The 26,407-nt window shown below is 41.2% G+C and overlaps 1 protein-coding gene across 4 annotated transcripts; it reads right to left on the bottom strand.

Annotated features, from left to right (window-relative positions):
• Nucleotides 1-210: 210 nt before the first annotated feature.
• Nucleotides 211-26,066, bottom strand: dot1l (DOT1-like histone H3K79 methyltransferase). Of its 4 annotated transcripts, none has more exons than XM_055217568.2 (29): nt 25,523-26,066; nt 15,771-15,814; nt 15,613-15,687; nt 15,464-15,527; nt 14,811-15,039; nt 14,261-14,355; nt 14,086-14,148; nt 12,587-12,642; nt 12,370-12,449; nt 11,977-12,045; nt 11,656-11,762; nt 10,150-10,191; nt 9,956-10,048; nt 9,410-9,638; nt 9,146-9,259; nt 8,973-9,064; nt 8,770-8,871; nt 8,485-8,622; nt 8,269-8,394; nt 7,693-8,138; nt 7,500-7,608; nt 7,274-7,420; nt 6,385-6,463; nt 5,745-6,301; nt 5,153-5,361; nt 5,002-5,066; nt 4,316-4,918; nt 3,200-3,756; nt 211-1,411 (listed from the first exon to the last, which is right to left on the bottom strand). In XM_055217568.2, exons 1-28 carry the CDS (start codon nt 25,601-25,603, stop codon nt 3,311-3,313), a joined length of 4,560 nt encoding a protein of 1,519 aa, XP_055073543.2. In that variant the 5' UTR covers nt 25,604-26,066; the 3' UTR covers nt 211-1,411; nt 3,200-3,310. The 4 variants fall into 4 exon arrangements, with proteins under 4 accessions (XP_055073543.2, XP_055073542.2, XP_055073544.2 ...); XM_055217567.2 differs by having other exon boundaries at nt 9,410-9,644; nt 25,523-26,065; XM_055217569.2 differs by having other exon boundaries at nt 4,316-4,858; nt 9,410-9,644; nt 25,523-26,065.
• Between the last annotated feature and the right edge of the window lie 341 nt (nt 26,067-26,407).

The raw sequence follows: 26,407 nt of genomic DNA, 5'->3' as shown, positions 1-26,407 counted from the left end.
GTTGAAATTTTTTGACATATAAAAGCCAAGCACGTAAATATGACGTACGCCGTTATACTGTTTGAAATAACAGCTCCACAGGTAACGCTATCCAGTGTAAGTTAAAAAATAAATAATTTCATTATGCGTGTAAGCCTATCAAGAATATGTACAGGTCATATTTCACCTCAAAATCAAAAGAAAAACATTTCCTCAATTATATATTCCATGAAAAATATTTGGGTCAAATTTTATTATTTTAAAATGAAACATTCCCAATTCCAAATACTGTACTGTGAACAATTACTAAATTAATATTAACGAAAAAATTCAGACTTACAGTACTTGGTTAAATAAAACTTTTTTCTACATTACAAAAGAAAATTGGTGAATGAAATGCATCTAAATAAAATGAATGATAGTTATAAGAAAATCTAAAAAAAAAAAAACTTTCCTTTTGATTTTAGGGTAAAATATGATTTAGCTTTTTTGAGATTCACCCTCGTAGCCAGAGCATGTGGATTCGTTTCACCTTCCAATACCAAACATTACTATGGAGAGCGCAAATAAAAGTTGGAAAAACTTAAAATATCTTGGTAAATTGGTAACGGTTAAATTCTAAAGTTTTTTCCAACTTAAATTTTCTCACTTTAAGTCAAAATTTAAGGTGAAATAAACATTTAATAATAATAATTTGTTAGATTTATATAGAGCTTTTCTGCAGCACTCAAAGCGCTTTAAATTTCACTTTAACGCAATTCAAAAAATTTAAGTCGAAAATATGTAAATATTTTAGGTGTTACCATTAAAATTGAAAAAACCCGTAAATACAGTACTGCATTTATTATTGAAGAATCAAAAAACGTTATCGTATTTGTTAACTCTGTAGCTCAAGCTATAAGGGTGAAAACTGTATGATGCTTTAGAGGCGGGGCTTCAATCATTCCACCTAATGAAGAGTTAATCATAAAAGCCACATTAAATTTCTATTATAACAGCAGCAAGGTTATGAAGATTCACAAGTTATTTGTTATTATGCGTGTATGGTCCATTGTGACAAGACAATTATTAGCAAACAGCATTTCCAAGCCAATCTGCTGCAAATTTGGATCAAGTTCCCGAAACATGAACATAAAAGTAACCCAAGCATCTGGAAGGCCATGTTAAATAAGCAACGATTCACGACCGTTAGCGCCACCCCACTAAAACTCGCCTTAAAACAAGGAATTAAATATGACTTAGAGAACCTCTTTATAAGGATGTCGGTGTGTTTCTGTTAAGCTGCACCTTTTGATTAGTTCTGATACCCATGCCAGTGTTACAATGCCGGCTTTACAAATGTTTGAGCACCGGTGAGCACGTCGAGCCCGTTGGTCCACACCTGTCCATTGCATAGGTTATATGTTGGGTTGAGGTAGATTTCGTCAGGTACCTGTAAGCAGTCAGGGGGAAAAAGCAAGAGTTATATGACTTGCATTTATGGCATTAAGTTTAGGGATCAACAATAAGAAGGGGAATGAGAGTTTAGTGCTGATGGACCACACTATTGCATTCTAACTATTTTACGTTTGCAAATAAATCTTTTTTTGATACAGTGCAAAACACTGATCTGAACAAATTTCTTCCAAATATTGGAACAACAAAACGTAACTTTATATTGTTTAGTTTACACAAAAAACAGCAATATTGTAGGGGTGTTAATCTCCCAGACAGCAATACAATGTTTGCCAAAACTTAAAAAAATTCTGTTATAAGATTTTGAATCAATTCCATTGATATTCATTGATTTATTTATATTTATTGCCATTTTCTGTGTGTCCTTTCGCTGCTACCATTGGCAGAAACGAGAAGATGAACGTTACGTTAAAGGGACACTCCACTTTTTTTGAAAATATGCTCAGCTACCCTAGAGTTAAACATCCGACTTCTACCATCTTGGAATCCACTCAGCCGATCCCCGGGTCCGGCGGCACCACTTTTAGCATAGCTTAGCATAAGCCATTGAATCTGATTAGACCATTAGCATCACATTCAAAAAAAATTCTTTTAAAATTTGACTCTTCACATAGCCACACGGTGCACCAAGACTGATGCAAATCAAAAGTTGCAATTTTCTAGGCCGTACTATACTCTCATTCTGGCGCAACAATCAAGGACTTTGCTGCTGTAACATGGCTGCAGGAGGCGTAAAGATATTAAGCACTGCCCGAAAATAGTCCCCTTGGTTACTTTTAATAGCAGGGGACTATTTTCAGGTGCTTGTAATATCATTGCTCCTACCGCAGCCAAGCCCCAGCAGCAAAGTCCTTCATCACCACACCAGAACGAGAGCATAGTCCTAACCATATTTGCCTAGAAAATACCAACTTCCAATTTTTAGTTAGTCTTAGTACATGATGTAACTATATGAAGAGTCCAGTTTTAAACAGGAAAAATATCAAACCTCTTTGGTAATTTTTTGCACGATGCCAATGCTCTAATCAGATTCAATGGATTGTGCCAAGCCATGCCAAAAGTGCTAGCGCCAGACCCGGAGACCAGCCGAATGGACTCCAAAGCGGCAAAAACCAAATGTTTAACTCCAGGGGAACTGGAAAATTAACATTTTCAAAAAAAGTGGAGTGTCCCTTTAACATGTTGAGTGTGTCATAATAAAGGTGTCATATCGATATTTTACATTTGGCAAATGTCTATGTATTGTTACACCCCTATAAGAGGCTGTTCACATATTGCATCTTCTGCGCGCTCAAGTTCGTTATTTCAAACACTCTATGCACGCTCATAATTGAAGCGTTGTGGGCATGTCCGCACCGAATCGAGTTAAAAACATCTCAACTTTTCAGAATGCGCAAGTGCACTGCAGGTTATGTTACAAGAACCTACGCGCCTAGTGTTTTCTACGCGTTTTTTAGGAGCGACATGTGAACGGCCCCTAATATTGCAAGCTTTTTTTCTCACTTTGTTTCTCAATGTCTGTATTAAACTAATAAAATATTCTGAATATGGGTAATGTTTTGCACTTCATACCATCACTTTTCAGTCAAAAATGCATTCACCCAACACTTATTGTTGAACCCTGAACGTATTACAACATTGACAAAAACGAAAATGGGCAATTCTGGGCAGAATTGCGTCAACCAAAAACCCTCAAAAGGTGAAAACGAGCTATAAAAAGAAAGCAGCAAAGCACGTTGCGTGTTATCATGCTATTCCCACATACCTTATTTGGACTGATAACACCACAGCTGCCGAAATGCAGCAGCAGCTTCCCTGTATCCGTCTCTCTTCCCATTTCAGCCCATCCCACCCCCCTCCCACGCTCTGCCGTGTCCTATCTGGGGCGATTGCCGGGGATCTGCGAGGCCGTGTAGGATGCCTGCATACCCAGAGTCCTCCAGGCGCCCAAGGCCCCGGCCCCAACTGAACCTGCACTGCTCGGGGGTTGCGGAGGAGGGAGGTGTGGGGAATAGTGCACGGTGAAGGGCCGAGATGAAGCGCCAGAAGCGGCAACCAGCGATGGGGATGAGCTTTGGGTAGGGGCGGCGGAGGAAGAGGAGGATGTGGCGTTGAGGAGGGGAGGGGGTGGTGGGAGAGAGTGAGCGGGCGGGGAGGGCGTGTGCAGAACGGTTTGTGTGCGGCTGAGCTGGGTGGAGCCAGAGGCCAAGAATGACACCCCTGGTTTGGGGTTAGTGTCCAAAGGCCTCTGCTGGGAACTGCCTGGGAGATTTGCCCCAGATTGCTGAGAGGAGACTGAAGGCACCAAGTGGTGAAAAATCCCTGCAGACACACAGCACAGAGGAGGAGCGAGAAAGAGAGAGAAAATGGTTGCTCAGCCGGGTTATGCATAGCAGCAAGCCAAACAGACAAGCATACATAAAGCAACGAGGCAGTTTCACTCATGTATAGCAGACACCTCCCAAAAAACAAATCTTAAAGCCTAAGAGGTTCCTCTATGTTTGCAAGGTGCTGGTACGCAGTGAAATGCCTCTGTACCCAAAAACAACAACAGCAAAAAGACCCAGAAAAAATTTGAAGGCTGAACTTCAAAAGAGTTTTTGTTAATGTCATAAATTACTCGAGAGCATCCAGATAATTTCCCATGCCCTCTTCCTAAATTTTTAAATCAAATTTATATTCAATGCGTTCAATTACAACCTCCGGTCATTTCTTCTGGGTGTGTTGCTTTAGCCTCTGCACAGTCAGCTTGTACATCAACAGCACAGCAAGCGGTGCGGGAGAGCCAGGCAAGGTTGCAGCTGGACCCCAACTTACCTTTTACTCTGCACCCAAGAGACTGTTCTGAAATCAGACTTAAACTTAAAACATAGAAACTCACCTCCCGCAGCGCCCCCTGCCAGCCCAGCGCTGGAGAAACTGCCCAGCGCCGAATGTCCGTTGACCAATCGCGGGGCTCCACTGGTGGCTCCGGGCGTCTGAGCTCCAAATAAGGATTGCAGGACCGAAGCCCCGCCCAAGGGGAAGTACTGCCCCACTGAGGGAGCGGAGGAAACCGTAGTGGCTCCGCCCACTTTCCCACTTAAGATCCCTCCGCTGGCTGCAGCAGATATAAAGAGGTTCTGGCTAGCCAATCCGCTCACAGTTTTGAGGTCCCAATCCCTTGATTTCTGTTTTTGCGGAGGACGCTCAGACACGTTGACCACCGAGCGACCACCGCCGCCGTCCTGACTGAGGAACAGGTTAGAGTTTCCGTAAGGCTCGCGTTCCCCTCTCCTCTGCGGTTTCTGGTCTGAGTCGGAGTCCGTGCCACCTCCGGCGCCGCGGGACGCCCCCACACCGAAGGGAGAGCCACCCTGGCGGTCCGAAGGGGTGGGCTTGGGGTCAGAGATGGGGGAGAAGGTGGATTTCCACTTACTGCCACCTGAGGACGAAGAAACCTCGCTGTTTACACTGCTGGGACCTGATTTACGTCCCTGTGAGCCTACAGAGGAGACGGATGATTTAAAGTATAAAATGTTCAAATGTGATCAATGAGAAGCTGATCAGTGGGCACATGGGACTTACCCCTTTCCAGATCTCTGATTGGTCCATCTCTGTCTAAAGAAATTGTGGCAATTTTCCTTTCAATTCTGGAAGAAGAACAACTCGGTAAGGAAAGAATGGCACGTTTAAAGATGCACACCATATAAATGGATTTAAAGGAAAGATGTATTACCGGGAAGAATTGGAGCTATCTGGGGCAAAGTTTTCACCCTCTTCATCTGAGCTGGGTGTGGAGGAATAGCGGCCCGTGTTGTTGAGCTCTAAAGGGCGCTCTCGCTTGAGCACAGGTGGCTGATCCAGATCTGGGCCGCATGGACTGCGACCTGATTGCTCTGGGGAGGAGATGGCCGAGATCTCCAAAGGCTGGTTAATGTTGTTCACCTGCCACATTAACAAAATTTAGTAAATCTCATTTAAAGCATTTTGCCTATTTTAACAGATTTATGTTCATAGGGTGAAGAATGAGTTATGGTTTAGTGCAGAATCCCCCAAATCTTACCCTGGAGGGCCGGAGCACTGCAGAATTTAGCTCCAACCTTTATCAAACACACCTGAGCAAGCTAATCAAGGTCTTCATTATCACTTGAAAATCACAGGTGGGTAAGTTTGATTAGGGTTACACCTTAACTCTGTAGTGCTCTGGCCCTCCAGGGTAAGATTTGGGGAACCCTGGTTTAGTGTGACAGGGCTGCGTTTGAAACACCAACCCCAAATATAACCAAAACTAACAACAGAGCAGCATTCCCCATCACTATTTAACTCACCATAGAATTGATATTAAGTGGAGATCCAGATGGATGACTCGAGGAACCTATACCAGGAAAGGACCTCCTTTTGGGCGATCCGTTGGCAGGAACTGCCGTTGAAGAACTTCGCTTGCGCCGGCCTCGTTTGCGGCCCTCTTGCCCGTGGGCGCTTGGAGAGTGATGATGGTGGTGGTGGTGATGATGCTTACTGTGATGATGGTGTCCCTGCTTAACTGAGCCGTGATGCAGCCTAGATCCTCCTGTGGAAGATGACGAAGAAGAGGAGGAAGAGGAGGAGGAGAAAAAGATACGGCGACGAGCTTCGCTGTCCAGAGGTTCCGTGTCAGATTCAGGGCCCTGGCGGTCGTGGCCGTCCTCGGGGGGAAGTCTCGGTGGGCCGTCGGCGTATTGCAGCACCCCGCCGGTGCCCAAAGGAGGACTGAGGCCAGAGTTGCGAGGTGGGAGGCCCATGACGGGCGTGCTGTGGGATGGAGGGGATGGAGCTTCGCAGTCTTGATCCTCCGTCAGCATGGCTGAGTGAGAGCCATTCACCAACCCTGAGCTGGAGGAGTACCCTGTGACAAGAAATTTATATTCATTCATATTTAACAATCATGATCTCCAAATGAGAATACGACGCTATTAGTGTGTTTTGTACCTGAGGTAGGCGTAAGAGGTGGCTTGCCATTGCTTTGTCCTGCTGGTTCACGATTGGACACTGGACTTGGAGTGTTCCGCTACAAAATGAAAACAAAGCTTGAAATACTGCAAAAAAAATGTATGCAAGATGTATGCAAATGTACGCCATCTCAGGGTTCCCACACCTTAGTTAACTTCAAATTCAAGGACCTTTCAAGGACTTTCCAGGTCCAATACCCTCAAATTCAAGGACTAAATGTGGGGACACATTTCAAGTGAGAGCAAGGTTACATCGTGTTACCTTTTAAGATACATTGTTACAGTTTCCTTTCGAGGGAACACGCGCTGCGTCATTGCGGTGACACTTTGGGGACACCTCCAGGGGTAAGTGCGTCTGAATGTGTATATCAAATTCAACCAATAGTGAGGCTTAACGACAAAAACAGGGTCACGCGAGAGCCAGGAAGTATATCGCTATCTGAAATATTGCCAAAGACTGCGTTACAAGGACGCAGGAAGTATGGCAAGGGAGACGCAGCATCTCATTCCCTCCAAAGGGAACAACAGTTACATACGTAACCCGAGACTTTTCATGTGTCAAACTATGCAAAAAAGCATTTTGGTATGAATCAACATTCGCATACAGAAAATATAAGCATTTAAAGTGAACAGTTTAGCACGAATTTTTATGATATTATCCTACACTACACAGGGAATAATATGAATTTTTTTCCAGAAAACCTCTTGCAGAAAATAGATTCAAGCACTTTCAATGACCTGCATCTATGCATGTATATTTTCAAAAACTTCCCAGGGCCTTGAACCCCCACCGCCCAGATTCACAAACTTTCAAGGATTTCAAAGACCTGTGGGAACCCTGCCATCTGTACATTATCACAAATATGTACCAGTCTTTCTGCACGGTTGGGTAGCACCACGCTGGCCAGCGGGATGCTGACAGGGAGTTTGTTGGGATGCACAGTGCTGAGTGGGATGCTGATTGGTAGACTAGTGATGGAGTCACCTGGGGCAGCAGGCCTCTTTTCCTTATCGGCCTGCGAAAACACAAAAAGTGCTTAACATTGAAGGCACGCTTACATGTGGTACACACAAACGTATTTACGTGACAGTTACCCTATCTGTGCTCTTGGGTGTGGTGTTCCCTTGAATATCAGAAGAACTTGGTGAAGAGCATGCCTGTTTAAATCCCAGAGTTGGAGATGAAACCACACCAATGTCACCCCTTAAAAACAGCCAGTGAGTGTGATCAGTGACCCATAGACACCACACCTGGACATTACTTACATAACCTGCATCTGAGATTCACCTGTGGATGTTTCCAAGCGCTCGAAATTGACCGGCAGTCGAATCTTGGTTGAGGTGTCTGCGGAGAGCAATCTTAGCTGGCGAAAAGCGGGTGTAGTCGGGAAGTTGTTGCCCCAGCTGCCTGGTTCTCGGGTCGGGGGTGGGTGGCACCATCTCATGGTCGGGAGAAATGGGGAGGTAACGGGTGAGGAGTTCGTTTTTTCCAGCGCTGCTGCCTCTGTCGTAGCCGGGCGAGGCGGTGCCGTTAATGGAGAGCTCCGGGCTGAGGCCGTTGACACCTGCAGAGGCTTGTGGAGTGAGTTTGGTGGTGTCGGGATCCAGTGTGGGGCGGTGCTCCGGGCCGGGAACAAATTTTCTGTATGGCGACACCTCACATGGGCTGTAGGATGACTTGAGCTGCATAAGTTCTTGTTGCCTCTGACTCTTCTCAAGTTCAACAATGCTGATCTAAGGAGACACCAGAGGAAGCCGTTCACATCAACGCTGCTTTTTATTTTGACTTTGTGAGACTAAATTAAATGTGATGAGACTACATTGCTACTATTCTGGTCTGAAGTCATTGAAAAGCTTGCAGTACCTGGAGCTCCAGACAGTGGCGCTGTTTCTCTGAGATTTGTCTTCGCAGAGCTGCTTTCTCTTTCAACAGAGTCTCCAAACACAGGGAACTCCAATCCAGCTTTAGCTCCTCACACCGAGCCCTTAGCTAGCAAACACACAAGCACGAGAAAATCAGATCCTCCAGACATTTCATTTCTCGTGGCAAATGAACAAAGCCTGACTCGTGATCACTCACAAGCACCAAATTCTGGTCACGAAGCTCAACCATGTCTCTCTCCAGCTGTTTGGTTTGTTCCCTCAACTGCATGTTGTGGGCCGTGATCTCTTTCTGAGCTTGCACCAGGTCCTCCACAGTAACCGCCCTTACGCCCAGCTGTGAGAGGGAATATCGGGGTTTAACACATTCACACCACCACCAACATCTTTGAACATTGGGCTACTTCCACAAGCAATGCTGATCCACCGAACCATTACATTGACTGGTTACAGATTATATACATCGTCACACTGCCTGCCTTACCTCCTCTAGTTTGGCTTGGAAAAGATCTTTGATTCGCTCTTTATGAGAATGACAAGCGTTGAGCAGTTGCTGGGCTTGACCTGTCAGCTCCGTGTGTCTCAGCTGTGACAAATAAACAATGAAAAAAAAGTCAAATATTAAATGTTATGACCATGTGGATTTTACAAACAATGAAAACCCAATAGAGGACATGGACGATTTACCTTTTCCTGCTCAAGAGCTTGCTGCAGGTTGGTGCGGTATTGTGGAGTCTTCATGTAGGCCATGAACTGCAGATACTGGACTTTGATGTTATCTAGCAAACAAACGAGAGATTATATGTTAACTAAACGCTTCAATACTTGGATACTGATTTAAAAACTAGAGCAAGTCTTACCAAGAAGAGCCTGAAGACCTGGTGGAGTAGGGCCTAGGACAAGCTGGCTCGATGTATAATGCTGAACTTTAGGAGGTAGCTGATAAAATGGGCTGTGAGGTGACCTGTATGCATCTGTGGATGCAAAAAACAAGGGTTAATCTACACATTAGTGACCAAATCCCTCTACAAAGCCATTAAACATTTTAATGAACGATTGATCATGTAAAAAATTTATTCTAGAATGTGTGCTTTCCAACTCTATGCCAAAATCAGCATTTATACCCTGAGAGGGGGCGGCCGAAAGAGTCTTGGCATGCAGCAGATCTAGGGCGCTCTGGCTCTTTTTATTCTTGCGCTCTGCTGCGGTCGTAGTAGCGGCTTTCTTGGGTCTTCCACGCTTCCTATTGCTCAGCTTACGGCCTCTGGACAGCAGTTTGGCACGCCTGGGTTTGGGCGACGCCTTTGTGGGCACGAGCGAGTTGGAACGCTCCTCCTCACCACCTGATTCGTGCTGTGTCTTCAAAACAAGATGAAATTTCTTATTGGAAAACGGAAGTCAAATGTGTTACAAACAAACTATCAAAGGGCAACAAAGTACACCAAAGAACTGATTTTATTGACCAATATTTAAGTGTAATGTGAATGTTTATTTTTTAAAGTTAAAGTTATTATCCATTTCTGAATAATAGCACGTAATGTGGATCGATCACAATAATACCATGAACAGTTATTTAAGTAAACAGGCTCAATTTTGATTTATGTCATCTTACCTAAACCACAAACCAAAAAGGAGGCCAAGCCTAAAACTTGTATCATTTGTAATCTCACCTTGTGCTCCTTGGGTTTGGTCGGTGTGGGGGTGTTACTCTTGTTCTCTTTACTGTCCTTCTGTCTGCTCCTCCTGGTGACCTCCTGCTCCTCCTAAACCAAAACAAACAGCTCAGATGTTGTGGGAACAGATATCTTACTGAACCACCCATAAACAAGACATTAAATAGGAGTTAAACAAACATGAGACTTACCCTGAGTTTAGGATTTTTGAGACTAGAAAAATAGTTTTCAAGCTGCAAAACAGAAGTCAAGCTTTTAGTCAAACAATTCATTGATTTGAGGGATTTAGCAGCTTAACAATAAACTAACCCTTTTATTCTGCGAACCCACCGGTGGGTCCAAAGCTGTATCATACATTTTTTAATCAAATTGTATTAAAGTTTTCAGTAAAATATGACAATTCTGTAAAATTACTCCAAAGTACGTGAGTAGACGACTTTTAAATTCAGGCATGCCCAATTCTGCAAAAAATCTAATTTTACTGCAGCGCATAATAAAAAGAAATAATGACCAAAAACCTATAAAGGGTTTTGCAACTAATGCTGGGTTAGGGTGGCCATTCGTGCCAGTTCCACCGGACACGTCCCGAACATGTTTTCGGGTTCGTTCTCCGAAAGTCGCGTTGCTCGACCGCATACGTCATCGAGGTTCTCACATTTCAGTTAAAATACATTAGAAAATTAAGATTTATTTATTTTAAGACATACAATCATTGTCGTTTCATTCTTCCCTTGAATTGTAACGGTTGCTTTTCTGAAATGAAACCCGAAATATTAAACCTCGATGACGTATGCGGTCGACCAACGCGACTTCCGGAGAACGAACCCGAAAACATGTTCGGGACGTGTCCGGCGGAACTGGCACGAATGGCCACCCTATGCTGGGTACCCCCTTCCGACAATCCTAGCTATGTCCCGATAATATTGATGGTTCTACAGATTATCTTATCTGATTTTCTTTTGGTGTGAGGTGTGTGTTAAATACACGTTTAATATTTATGATCAGAAATCATGATATGTGGGGGAATGCCGAAGACAAACGCACGCACGTTCTTGAGATTATTATGTGAAACTAAACAACATCCAATCAGAAAGCGAGCTGATGGAAGACAAAACCATAACTACAGTCATGGCACAGCAGGCACAGTCCAAAGTGAGAGAGACATCAGAGATTTTCAAAAGCACATTTTGTGTCATTTCTTTATAGCCTTTGTTCGCCATGTTTGTTTACTGTGAAGTCAGGTTTGGCCACGAGAGACATTGCGAGATCTCCGTGAGAATTCCTGTGTTCACAGTCGAAACTCTGGTTGAAAATCTGTTTGTGTGCGGTGTGCTGACACATCATGGCACACTATAGGAGCAAAACGGTTAAAAATAGGATTTTTTTTATCCCAATATGTTTGTGGTCTATGACATTTTGAAAATCTTATAAGATGTAAAAAATCTTTGTGTGTGTACCCACCATTAGTCTTTGTTAGCAAGTGCAGAATATAATGATATCATTCAGCACCGATCTCAGAAAACATGCTTCATATACAAATGACTAGGGGTATAGCAGGTAAATAAGAGCACAAAGTTTCTTTGTGTGTCACACGAGACACAGATAACACAAAAGGACTAATGCAAATTAAAGCTTCTATTGAAAACATCAATAGGATCAACACACCCCATGTGTGACTCAAATGAATGTGCACTTACTATGGTGCGGTCTATTGTATGCAGATAGTATGACACTGGCTTCCCCGTCCATGATACCGAGCCCCTCAATGGCGACAGCTCAACAACTCGCATTATTGTGCCAATATCTTAGATAATAAGACAAAATAATAAATGACACACAAACAAAAAACACACATATCTATATTCTTCATTGCAACCCTGTAAGGATTTTAGCCAATTCTTTGTCTGTTGGAAAAAATGTTAGTTTCAAGGTTTGTTCAATTCCTATTCAGCCTTAAGTGTGTGAAAATAGTGGTGCTTGTCTAAAAAATAAATCAATTTAGTGCATTCAAAACTTACCACTCAAGTTTCGGCTGTTTATTCTGAAGTTAAGAGGTGCAAAGGGTTTTGAAGATACAATTTTTCCACCTTAGAAAGACAAAATGAAGTCAGAAGACTGACAGATTTTGATGTCATTTGCTTGACACTTAATTTATTCACACTGGAAGGTCAATAGAGACCAGAAAACAAAAGTCAAAGGTTTCAGAATGAGGTGTTGACACAGCTGTATTTAAGCTACACTGAGACAATTTCTTTTTAGAAATTTGAGAAGTTTAGTGCCATGCCCTTCAAACATTACTTGATGATCATATCCGTATTAGCCAATATTAGTGTTTTATTTAGTTAATATTATCGTGTTTTGTTAATAACAAAACTAAATCTGAATCTAGTTTCTGGTGCATGATTACAAACCTTCCTTCATGTTGGCAAATCGTTCCTTCAGCTGGTGGTCCACCTCAGGACCAAAGGCAAAGTTATTCACAAAAATAACACTGTAAAAGAACACATTACACTTTCACGGGACTTATGGACAACATGCGGACAGTTTTGAATTCTCATGAAATGAAAGTTACATTTAGTTATTAAATAAGCATATTGGAATCAAGTAACAGTTTGTCTGTGATCATACCTTGTGGTGGCTATACGTTCTTTCCACTCTTCTGAAAGGAAATCCCCTCTTTCCAGCTGTTACAAAAAAATAACAATAAAATCAACTGTTAATACAATGTAAAAATGGCATAGGTTTATTGATAGGCCGATATAATGCAAAGGCCAATATATCGGTCCCCATACTCGTCGGCCGATAAATCTTTTCAATCGGCCAGTAAATTTCTTTACCATAACATGACATTATGTCACACAACAAAACACTGGTTCAACACACTTATTCAGACAGTACTGCGAAATGTCAGAACCACATCAAAGGGATAGTTCATCCAAAAATGAAAATAATGTCATTAATGACTCACCCTCATGTCATTCCAAACTCGTAAGACCTCCGTTCATCTTCGGAACACAGTTTAAGATGTTTTAGATTTAGTCCGAGAGCTTTCTGACCCATCATTGAAAATCTATGTACGGTATACTGTCCATGTCCAGAAAGGTAATAAAAACATCATTAAAGTAGTACATCAGTGGGTCAGTTAGAATGTGTTGTAGCATTGAAAATACATTTTGGTCCAAAAATAACAACAATTACAACTTTATTCAGCATTGTCTTCTCTTCCGGTTCTGTTGTGAAGCGCATGCACGAGATTGAAGTCACGTGACTGCAGTGACACGGCTGATGTGTTATCCTCAGACGTGTTTGTGAAGTTGTTGTTTTTTAAACTTACAGCGTGCATCTCTCTCAGACTGTAAACAAAGCTCAGGCGCACAAAAAAAAGCTGGGGCACACCAGATAACACGTCAGCCGCGTCACTGCAGTCACGTGACTTCAGTCTCGTGCACGCGGTTCACAACAGAACCGGAAGAGAAGACAATGCTAAATAAAGTCGTAATTTTTGGACAAAAATTTTATTTCAATGCTTCAACACATTCTAACTGACCCACTGATGCCACATGGACTACTTTGATGATGTTTTTATTACCTTTCTGGACATGCACAGTATACCATACATAGATTTTCAATGAAGGCAAGCTCTCGGACTAAATCTAAAACATCTTAAACTGTGTTTCCAAAGATGAATGGAGGTCTTACGTGTTTGGAACGGCACGAGTCATTAATGACGTTATTTTTATTTTGGGTGAACTATCCCTTCAATTATGTATTATTATGTCATTATTAATTGTGTAAATATGTTTTAAGTACTTAAAAAAGGGTATTTTTATAAATGTTATGCATAACAAATGATAATGTAGTTCCACCAATTTTCTGTTTGTGTCCCATTAACTGTAACAACATTTGTTATATCACCCTCATATCAGCCAGCTTTCATAATATCAGTATCGCCAACCTTCCCACCATATCGGTCAACCACAACAAAGGTTCAAATCGTGAGTAATGCAGTAAGCTTATACGAACTCTTATCTATACATATATACACATATAAATATACATAGTTATATGCCCGCCAGACGAAACACACACAGAAAAAGTAAAGAATGATGCAATCCTTGTGTAATTACCGTGTACTCGCCGTGTTTTTTCCCATACCACTTCATCCACCGCTTAAACTCTTTATCCATCGACTGCAAAAATATAAAAATTAAGACTCAAACCAATTCCACCACTAGCATCACATCTATAAACCCAATCACATTATAATTAAATCAAGTCCTGCCCCCATCATATCTGTCGCACCTCTGCATAGGTTGCTGGAGTGTCCGCTTTCTCCACGCCGAAGTAGTGTTTACAATTGGTGGCGGCAGCGACCTGCAGAACTACTTGACCAACTCCTGGAAATCATAAAAGATAAACATTAAACTAAAATCTATTATAAAATTGACATTTCAGACATGGTTGCTCACATCAAACAATCCAAATGGTATATTTTGACATTCTGGGGAAGGGCTGGTCGATACGAACCAAATGGCTTGGGATGAATGTTGATATACAATAAATGTTCTGTATTTTCTACAAAGTGAAATAAATGTTAACATGCAAGTCAAAGCATCTCGTGTGAGATGTCACAATCACCTTTATTAAAACAGCATATGACGGAAACTTAAAGACATGGTTTTCATTACTAAGCTGGTTGGAAAGCTTACATCTGAGCTTCTGTTGAAAATAATGAGGGTCATATCAGACCATACTGACATAGACAGTATTGTTTTATGTCATATCACGCTAGGTTGGGGGTGGTGTTGGGGGAAATACCAAAACTCCCTATTCTGGGATAACAGTTACTGACCGCTTCCCAAATCCACAAATGTGTCTTCTTCCATCATCTCCATCTCATCGATGATCTGGGCCACCAGGTCAAAGGAGGTCTCCCCGTAAACTTCAGGAGAGAAGGGTTCATAGTTGTTGAGTTTCTCCGGGTCAGTGACAGAGTGATTGTAGACCTGCTGCAAGATGTGACGCAGCAGGCCATTTGAAGGCCGCTTGTTGAGTTTCATGGGTTGGGTGGTTCCTTTCCACTGTGAAACACACACACAGGAGAGTTACTTAATATTTTATGAAATAAAAATGTGATTAAAATGTGATAATTTCTATACCATGGAAATTTACACACCAAGTTATTTCATGGTACTCATCTTTTTATCTGATAACAAAGTCAAATATTTGTATAGCTGTGGGCGTAAAAAAACAGAGCGAGACCAGTATGGTCTGAGTCAGGAATGAAAGATGTTGATCCGGTTAATAAACCAGTCCGTCAAACAGTAAACTGTCATTTTTCGGTTTAACAAATGGCTCTCTAAACTTGTCAAATTGAAATCGGACTCACTATTTGATTCGATACATGATGTGCAGTTTAAAAACACAAACATATTTTGTAATAAATGTTATTTTTTGAGAAATAAAACTGCAAAGAATTCTGAAAAACATAACAGCTGAACATACCAGCTGGTGAATGCTGTCAATGGCTCTGTTGTATTTGTCACACAGTCTCTGCATACTCTCAAAGCTGCAAAAAACGACAAAATTAACTCATCCATTAGCATACACTTAATATAAAATCCCATAGAAATGGTCTTATAAAGGTCTCTCACCTCTTGGTGTCATAGTCAATAAGAACATAGTTCTCCATGGCCAGCTTAAGATCTGGGATCTCCTCACACACCCAACTAGACAAAAACAGAAAGCAAGCTTTATGATGATTATATCATGCTAACATAAGACAGAGAAGTTAAACTTAAAACCAGCTTACCGGATAGTTTCGATGATTTCATGTGCAGCATCATGGTGTTTATCCTGGAGGGAGATAATATACAGCTATTATAATAAAGTACAAGACTACACATATAATATACATTTATGTAGGGCAGCATAGCAACTAATCGCAACTAATCGTTTGCAGGATGAAAGTTTTTGTTTACATCATATGTGTGTGTGTACTGTGTATAATAATTATGTACACTATATACAAGTAAACACACGTTTATATTTGCATGTAATGCGTCGAATCACGCGATCGCAAAGTCCGCATACCGGTATTTATGCGGGGTGGGGGGTGCGCATTTTTAAAATGCAGCATAAATTGCAGATTTCTGTGTGCAAAAATGCGGGGCTTTCATGATTTCATAATCCCCGCATTTTCATAGCAAACACATATATCTTAGCAGAAAGTTGAAAAATGTTGCATTTACTTCACACAAGCGCAGCCATGCAGCCTGTTGCCATGGGAACGTTGTGAAGTGACGTGATTATGTGACGTGAAGATCACATAAAATTGCATAAATATCCCACATATTCCTTCACATTTAAAAAAAAACATGCTGCAACATCAAGGCTTTTTGCCCGCAACAATCACAAAAAAACTATTAGTTGTGATTAGCTGCTATGCAGCCTTACCGTGGGTTCACACCAGCCGCGTTTGAGGCGTCAAAATCGTGTCTACCGCGTCTAGTTTGCCGCTTGAACATTTTGAGTTTACTCGCTTCATTCGCGGGTGAAATTCTTGTCATGGGAGGGGCTTCTGCGACTCGCTTTCTCTAATCACGTCACTACTAGAGCAAGCTCCTGATTGGTTAATGTGGCTTGTTTTTCCGACAAAGTTAAATTTTTTCAACAGTTTGCCGCGGCAACGCATAATCCGCGGCATTCACACGAATGAGGCGGAATGGCGTCTACCACGACACACTAAACGCCTCTTTCGAGCCGCGAGACCACCAGACGGGCGTCAACACGTCTTCACATTGACTTAATATTGAAATCACTCGTTTTTGTAATTTCGAGGTTATCAGTGGGAGTTTTTTTTACAGAAGTTTTGGTAACACTTACATTAAGGTTCATTAGTTAACATTAGTTAACTACATTAGTTAAAGGTTCTCTAAGCGAATTCACACGTTTTAGACCATAAATTTTTTTTGTTACATACAGCAAACATCTCCTCACTATCTGCTTGCTGCCTGTCCGCTGATCAAACTGTAAAAAAAAACGCGATCTCTGTAGACAGCCCAGGCTCTACAAATTTCAATATAAACACAGTGGCCAAACCTGCACCACAAAACAAAACAAAGTGTTCCAGCCAATAAACGCCAAGAAGGATTTGGGGGTTGGGTTTGGGCGCGTTCATGAAAGCACGGAAGGGAGGGGGAGGAGTTAACTACGCTCAGTTTGTTTGAAAACACATTTCAAAAATCAACACACCGATTTGCTTAGAACGCCTTTAACATGAACTAATAATGAACTGGACTTATACATCATTTATTAATCTTTGTTAATTTCATCAATTACAAATACTTAGTAAAAAACGTTAATGCACTGAGAACTAACATGAACAAACAATTAAAGCTTAATTTCTATTAACTAACATTAACAAATATAAATAAATACTGTAACAAATGTATTGTTCATATTAGTTAATACATTAACTAATGTAAACTAATGCACCTTATTGTAAAGTGTTACCAAAGTTTTACATTATAACTTATTAATATAATTGATATATTTTATATTTATAAATTTACTTCATTTAGTACATTTTTATGAGTCAGTACAGTCCTTTGAATTATTTGAAAATTATGCACACCTGCAGTGAACGGCACGACATACCACCTTGGAAGTGCATTCTTTTTTTAATAATTTAAAGAGCAACTAACGTCCAATTCAAAATTTTACATTTCCTTTGGTGTGTAAGTGTGTATTAGTACATGTTAACGATATGCAGAAGGTACAAATCCCAAAGTAACCGATGACGCGAGTTATCGTTTCCAACGTAAATCTCTTTTTTTGGACAACAACAAACACATGGACTGTAGGCAACAGTTTACGTCATGGACCTGTTGACGTGAACAAGACCGACATTATAATAAATTCCTCCTGCTTTGACTCACAGCCTGTGCCGATACATCACGTTCCCCATTACAAAGACCTGCTCAAAATCGATAGTGTATCGCAAGGCTCCGAATCTGTGTTTCATGCACAGCTTGTGTGTGTACTACGGCTCTGTGATCAGTAGGAAGTCCTTATCAATCTAAAATCACTATGAGTTTGAGTCGTTTATAACATGCATTTAAAAAAGCAACACTCGCCAAACACAATAATTCAAAATATTTTTATTATCATGAAAATACCTGAAACAATCTGAAGAACAGCGATATAAATATCCCTTTAGACACTTCCTGGAATAGTGTTTGTTATGCTACTTCTTCTGTGGCACAAATGGCGTTTCTACACGAGAGCGCCCTCTGGCTTTTGGATGTGGCGGCGTTTCACCGTAACTCAAATTCATTAATTGAGAAAACGCGCATTTGCACGATTAATCAGCACAGCCCTACTGTAAGTTAACTCCTGTTAACATTGCATTGTGACCGAATCTTTCAAACATGGTAAGGAGCGTCACATTTCTGGCTGACGTCAGTGGTATTTAGGCCAATCACAACATACAGATTAGCTGGCCAATCAGGGACACAGAGCTTTAAAAAAATCAATGAGTTTTGTAAAAAATCAATGCGTTTGAGGAAGGCAGGATTTATGGAGCTACAAAAATGTACGGTATGTGGAAAATAATGTGTTGTTTGATCCATAAACCATAACACCACATTGTATTATACCAAATACACAAAATAACATTGTTTTTAGCAACGGAATAGATGCAATTTAATGGAATTGAAAGCTTTGCAAGTAGCATACATACATAAGTATAAAATGTTTATCTGACATGTCATAAGTCCATTATGTCAGCCACTTATGTTTTATAATTTATGAAAGCATATATTCTGGCATAAATGTCTTAATGAGGGCAGTGCCACAAAAGTGCAAACTGTACATAAAAGCATTTACATAAACCAAGTAAATTTAATGGGACCAACTTAAATTCATGAATGATTTAAACAGCAATGTGTCAAACTTCTTGTATAAACAATGCCCAATATTCAACTACATTCAACTTGATTTCACATGTGTGAGCCTGGCGCTTATTCTCTACGGTTAATGAGACTAATTCGGCCCTTCCTGCGTGTAAACAGCAGATATGTGACCGACGAACTAGCTCAGGCCTGTCGTAACCGAGCAGTTTGAGCTTTACCGCTGGATGACCCAGTGACCCACTTTTCCTCAACAGAATCCTGAGAGAATCTCGACCAAAGCTCCTCCTCAACCAGCACAGAGCGATTTTCCCGCTCAGCTGGGTTTTCGGCGGGTTGGACCGGCATCTACCCGCCGTTGCCGTCATGACTGCATTGAGAAATAACAGTGAAGTCAAACAAGGGCACTCAAGTCGAAACACGGCCTTACTTGAAGTGTAGAAAGCCAGCAGTGTGCACACAAGCAGTCAGCTCACAGTGTGCCTTGCTGAAAGGGAGGGGAAACGAGTGAGCGAGTGTGCATAAGAGGACGGGGTGTTCTGGCAGTCTGTGCACAAAGCGACACCAGTGCTATTGCTAAAAATACCACCCCAGAAATAGGAGGGGGTAGAAAGAGAGCAAAAAATAAAACTGTCACGAGCGACCCGTCACAAGCAGACTGAGCTACGACTGACTCACCAATACATAAGTGGACATTGTGTTCACCTCACATACCCTATGTGACTCACAAAGGGAGGTGTGTGTGAGGGGGAGAGGAAATCACGCCTCAGTTATCCCATCATCGAGGCGACCACCTCATAGTTTAACGCTCGTGCAGGCGTAGGAAGGAAGAACATGATGTCGCTTGTTGGCTGGGAGGAATAACGCCACACCTCTGTGTATTACGAGAGCTTTGTCATGTTTAATACGATAAGGGTTGCTTTGTAACGGTTCAGAGCTGTGGGGAGTGCCTGAATTTTAGTGTAAACTAAATTCCAGAGCGACTATTACAGCTCATAGTCAGGGTTTGCAACACAAAGTATAAAATTCTCAGTAGCACAGGTGCCATATGCAAGTATAAAAATTTATTTCAAGAGCTATTTTTATATGATATTAGCTTGTTTCAACACCATGTAATACTGATGTATGTTTTGCAGACATAAGATGTGCGTCCAGCAAGCGGTTGTGAATATGTTGTGTAGCAGTATACAGTGGGACAGAAGGAAAACAGTGAAGCTCTGTGTTTGATAGAAACCCCTTTTATTTCTCCCACTCCAGGTGAGTGGGATGCTTTTGTCCCGTGCACAATGCGAAGCCGTGAGTGAAAATGACACACTACTGTACGAAGAGCCGTCGGCGGCCATTGAGACAGCAGGAATGAAAAAATTGCTCCGAAAAAACAAATTAAAAGTGGGTTTCTGTGTTACCATACGTTGTCAGTGAGAATAAGAAATATTTTAGGGTAAGGGAAGAATTTTCTCATGGCAGAAATGGTAGGAAAAATGGCATGAAAAATGCTCTTATTATCTTCTTTCTATCCTCAATCATTTTCATATCTGTAGGCAGTGTCGTTCACCCAAAAAGAAAATTCTGTCATTCAGTCATCTAGGGTTGTTTTGTTTTTTTAAATGTATGGAAAAAAGCAACTTTGAATAACAAAAATGAATAGGGTTGGGCGCACTTGACTATTAAACTACTTGAAAAAACTAGGGATGCACCTGGGATCAGTATTGGGGCCCCTTGACACTTTTTGCTGAATCGTTTATCAGACTAAGGAGACCAAACTAAATCCGATGCTGTGCGTTACCCGTGGTTGCTACTTTATAGCTATAAAAAGGGGAAGTTCACCCAAAAAATTGCCATTCATTGGCTCAATTTCAGGCCATCTGATAAGTTGGTGACATTTTTTCTTCAGTAAAACAACAAAGATATTTTGCAGAAATCCCAGGGCTCTGCGATTCATATAATGCAAGTCAACAGTTCACCACTTTGAGAGATCAAACATCTATATTTCTAATACAAAAGCAATCCCTACGAAATAGACGTCATATGAAGCTAATTGATGGGTTTTTGAAGAAACTGAATGTTATTTACAACACTATTAGCAGTGAACAACACAAACACAAACTTTGTTTTAGTGTTTGGTGGCGGTCGGCAAACCAGCCTGTCAGTGCCACCTATAGAGCAGGAGGGTAATGCGCACTTCCTGTGTATGGTGCATGCCTGTGTATATACACATTTAAAAAGTCCAAGTAGAGAAAATAATACTTTCTGATATCTCTGTAGTGCTTTATGTATAGACTTTGTATAATCCGTACAGAATACTTTTACGATGCCTCTGTAGTGTTTATCTTTGTATAGATGCAGAATATTTGTGGATCGCCGACTACGTTTCCCCCTAGTGGACGCAGTTCTACTAATAGGAGTACTATGAAAAGTTGCCCGTTTCCACTTTCTTCTCCTTAAAGGCTGGGTTGTCACACAATAGCTTTTAGGCATTATTCTGTTTTTTGTTATAAGCCAGAAATGACAAGGAGGCAGCCTCTCGCAATACAAAGGCAATCGAGACGGTTGGATTGTTTCCCCCCTGGTGGGCGTGGTTTTCAGGTTATGACGCGCTGCGCTCTGTTTCTATACATGCATGTGTGTGCATTTATATATACAAAGTTATTATACACAGTTCACACACATATGTAAACAAAAACTTTTATTCTGCTATAGATTAATCGCGATTAACTGTTATGCATCCATACTTCCAGCCAATTTGTGTCATACTATTGAAAAGTCTAACATGTTAGAAAAGACTAAAGATTGAGCAAGTAACAGCAAGGGTTTCCTTTCTGAGTGAAAAATCCTTTAAAGAAAAAAGCCCATAAAAGAACAACATCCAGCCAGACTCCGTAATTAACACAACTAACCACCTCCCTAAACAGAAACATGTTAGGCACAACTATGGATTGCCAAATATGGGCGCTCTGTAATTCTGCGTACCCAACACCAGGGCAGACCTTTAGACTTCAGTAGGTGGGGCATCTATCCCTTATCAGCCCAAGTCATTCACATGGTTGGCCTAAGGTGACTTCTGTCACTGAAAGCGCTGAGGTCACAGCTCCTACACTACTAGAAAGGACACCTTGAATGACACATGAATGAAATACACAGGAGTTTTGGGTGACGCAGCAAGCCAAGATGCTGTAAATAGTCTGCACTTCTGAGAAACCCACATTCTCGGTTTGCGTAAAAAGGCCGATCTGTAGTATATTAAGCAGCGGGAAGGATAGATGAGACAGTCGCCTTTGTGGTAACCGCAGTCTTTGATCTGCCCCCTATTTCCGCCCATGACTGAAACTGCACAATCGTTCATGGCAACATTGACAAGTCACGAGAAATGATGAGGACTTTCCAAACACAAACATTTTTCTTGAAAGTGATATAAAAGAATGTAAATACACAGAATTTTAGTGACTAATAATGAGTGTGAAAACCCTTTTACCAGATATATTAGGTTATAGACGGTTTCAGCAGTAACAACATAAACAAGCGGCTGTCGTGGTCCGTACGTAACTTCCGGCAAACGCCGCTAAGAATAAATAACAACAAAGTTCTTTAAGCGTAGTTTATTTATATAACAAGCAAAAAACAAAACATAGATTACCTAGGAAACCAAAACATTTGTTATTTTCGACGAGGTATTTGTACTAGGGAATGTAAACTAGTCCGACCATTAAAAAAACTAAACCGGAAGTAAAGTTTGGATCCAGACGTGTATCGCGTCAGCGCACGTGCATCCGATGAAATCGTGTATACATAATAGGGATGCACCAAAAGGAAAATTCATTTTATTCGGCTTCGGCCAAGAAAAACAAATACACTTTTTTCATATTTTAAATTATTTTGCCAATTTTCTCAACATGCACAAGTTACATTTTCAGAATATCATTTTTACAATATTTATTTCACATTTTTTAACAATGAAATTCCAGCAGTTATTATAGGGCCTCACACCTGGTCACTCTGATCAGATAGCTATAGATAAACATGTTAAAACTGTTCCATTTACAATCGACCACATAAATGAGTCTGGACTAAACGGATATTAATCCGATCTTCTATTCCCACGCAAAATGCAAATAACCCATTTATTACTCTGCCTTAATAAACTTGCAACAACGAGAGGGAGACGGCAGCAAGATTGACAGGAGATGACAGAGGAAAAAGCGTTCAAAAAAGCGGTCTAACAAACATTTTATTTCTCGTTTAATACAAGCGTGTTTGTCATTTACAGGTTCTAGGAAGTTTTTATTACATACTGCTGACACTCTTTGTCGTTCTCCGTGCTTATGCATTCAGCAGACAAATACCCAGGATCGCCGCCGCCGTGCCTTTCTCATACGCTGCATGGTGTAAAAGGATGTCTTGATTTTAAATGAAAAATGAAACTTGTAGTGCTGACGTTTTCGCATCTTTCTCTGACAATTTAAAATGCTTTTACCAACATGTTTGCTGCATTTGCGCTAGGGCTGCATGATAAATCCCATGCGATACCACACGCATCACGTCAGTAATGCCGGTTCCTTGATTAGTATTAAATCGCCAACAGCTGTTTCAGATGGAGCAGCTTTAACTACACAGAGCCATAGTTCCCTGACAAGCTGGGCCATATCGCATACATATCGCAGGCGATACGTCCACAATAATTAATGCGAAATTGCACCAATTGTCAGTTAACTACGGCTCTGTGTAGTTAAAGCTGCTCCATCTGAAAACAGCTGTTGGCGATTTAATACTAATCAAGGAACCGGAAATTACTGACGAGATGCGCGTGACAAACACATGCGATTTATCGTGCAGCCCTAAATTGCGCTTCTCTCACTCTGCGCTGGTTAATTTGTTCACGTCAAAAACCTCACCGACTTTTTTTTTGCCCTTTTCTGTTGAATAATTTTGGTTGCCGAACATTCTGTGAATCCCTAATACACAAGTATTTATTCCCTGCTAACATTTTCCATTGAATGCCAGAGTATGTGTATGTCAGGGGGTCTCGGACCACTGTCAACGATTTGTTTAAGCCACAAAACATCACTGGGGTTTGGTAGAACACTGCCTTACCAACCCGAAGGTAACAGGTTCAATTCACAGGGACCACATATAATAATAAAAAATGAATGCAATCATTGAATGCGCTTGTATGTCGCTTCGGATAAAAGTGTCAGCTAAATGCATAAGTGCAAGGTTTTCATTTTAATCAATTCAAGTCAACAGAACTCAAAACTGCATTCATCTGAAAGAAAACACTGTTGATAATGTAAACGTTTTACCACGCTCCCTTTAAAAAAGCCAATCCTCAAGTGCAGCAGGTTTTACAACTCCCTTAGTGAACTGGTTACCACCAGTATGACAGTTAGTCCCAAACCACCTTGAGATACTTGTATGGCAAGTTATTTATCAAGAAATGTCATCCATATGGGCTAGGTGGACATTTTGACAGTCGTAGTGCGCATGCAAATGGCAAACAAAATACAACACCATGCCACTGCACAGGCTGCCAAATGAGTAATCACATTTTCAAGCCAACAGTGCTGAATGTGTCACTCCTACAACACAATATGAGTCTTTAAATTAATTTATGCTACCAAATACAACCTGCAAGTATGATATAACCCTAAAAATAACGTAAAACAAACGATTTACTGCGCTATAATACAAGTTGGGACAAAATAAGAGCTGGTTATCAATAAGACAGTAACAATATGGAAATGATGTCCCCTCTTGCCTTTTGTTTAACACCCTTGTACGATATTAAACCGACACAAAGCTCGTTTAAACCTCAAGTATACACTATACACTTCCTACGTGCACTCCTGACTCTATTCGCACTAGTTATGTTACCTATACTTTGTTGACTGTTAGTGTTGGGTTAAAAATAGATAAAGTTAGCATGCCCTGCTAGGTGACTGTTAGCATGAGGGCTAGCGTGAGTTTCAGTCACCATAAATATTCAATGTGTTACAAAACGTATGTTGCTGTTTTAACGCGTGCTTATCATTCGCCTGAACCGTTTGTTTTTTATTATTTACAAAGTAAAACGACACTGTATTTGACATACATTTACGTTGCTACGGCAGGTTTAGATTAGTTAGTGGCCGTGTCTCAAAATCTAGCGTGCGCCCTATCTAGGTAACGCACGTGCTCGGACGATTCATTTCGGTCAAGATTCGAATCGGTCTATGATGCCTAGAATGCTGTCTAGATAGGCAGTAAACTAAGTATTGAAACGGTCACTATTTGAGATGGCCAACTGGGTCAGCGGGATACACACGACAGGGGTGTATTTCCTATTATTCAAACACTAATGGAATTATTATCAGCATTAGCGATCGACTATCTACAAAAGATGCATTCCTTTTAATCACACCCAACTTAGTCATTTTGGGTCTGGTTAACATTTAGCAGGTTTCTTGTCACATCTCAACACAAACATGTTTGCACTTATTGCCACTCTCAAAACCCTCTTTAATGGCACTAAAACATATCATATAAAACAACACACAAGCAATATTTCAAGTCTGCACACCATGTACTATGTTGTTCCTGACCAACTTCGTCTGATAGCAAGGGAATCCCGGTGATTGTTTTAGTTTAGATTGAGTATCTCTTACAATGTACTACTTACATATACAGGTAAGGGCCACGGGTAGCCTGCAGCTTCGGCTCCGACCGGTGACTTCAGCTTTAACTCCAGCTTCTCCCCCATTCTTCCCAATACAAGCTACTGGACGAGACACATAAACTAGAGGCAGGGCATTTTACGTCAAAAAAGCCGTTCAACGCTTTACGATCTCGCGGATGATGTCTAAACTAACTCCGTTTTTTGGCGTACGACTTGGTCGATTTCAACGCGATCCGTCTTGGTGGTTTAGAGAAAAAGATCGATCAAGCCGAGCGGCTACTCCGTCTCGGCAGTACCGCCGCCATCTTGACCGGCTCGCGATGAAAGAGTGCGTGCGTGTGTGCGCGCGCGTGTGTGTGTATCCGGACGTACCAACAAAAACGAAACGAAAGGGAGAGTGGAAAACGGCGCGTGTTAAACGAAGGGGGCGAGGCGATCGTACTCTGACACACACACGGCGGGGATTTCTTCTCGACAACTTTCTCACATTGGCTGGGTACCGATGACACGGTTCGACAATTAACCGGGACGTTTGAATCACGATGCCGGCCGGTGCCAATAACCGTTGAATAGGCGGGACGTACCATTTTCTTCTAGTTCATGTGCCGCATGTGAAGGGCCTATATTACTATGCGAATAAAGAGCGCTTTTGCTTTAATTTGTTTTTATAGCGTCCTACATTTAGTAGGTTAACACGATTTTCAAGTTAACATGAAGTGTGATAAAAAAAATGTAAGAATTTTCTGAACCTTTTTTAAGATTTGAGATATGTGAATGGAAAGTTAGAGAAGAGATTGCCAGTGGTCACGTGATGACGCATTTCCGCAATAACTAAATTTTTATACATTCTTATCATTGAGGACATTATAAATGTTTTTCCTGTTCATG

Source organism: Misgurnus anguillicaudatus, chromosome 23 (genome assembly GCF_027580225.2).
Source record: "Misgurnus anguillicaudatus chromosome 23, ASM2758022v2, whole genome shotgun sequence".
Lineage (NCBI taxonomy): Eukaryota > Metazoa > Chordata > Actinopteri > Cypriniformes > Cobitidae > Misgurnus > Misgurnus anguillicaudatus.
Note: the sequence above shows the minus strand (reverse complement) of the source record. Positions and strands in the feature narration are given on the sequence as shown.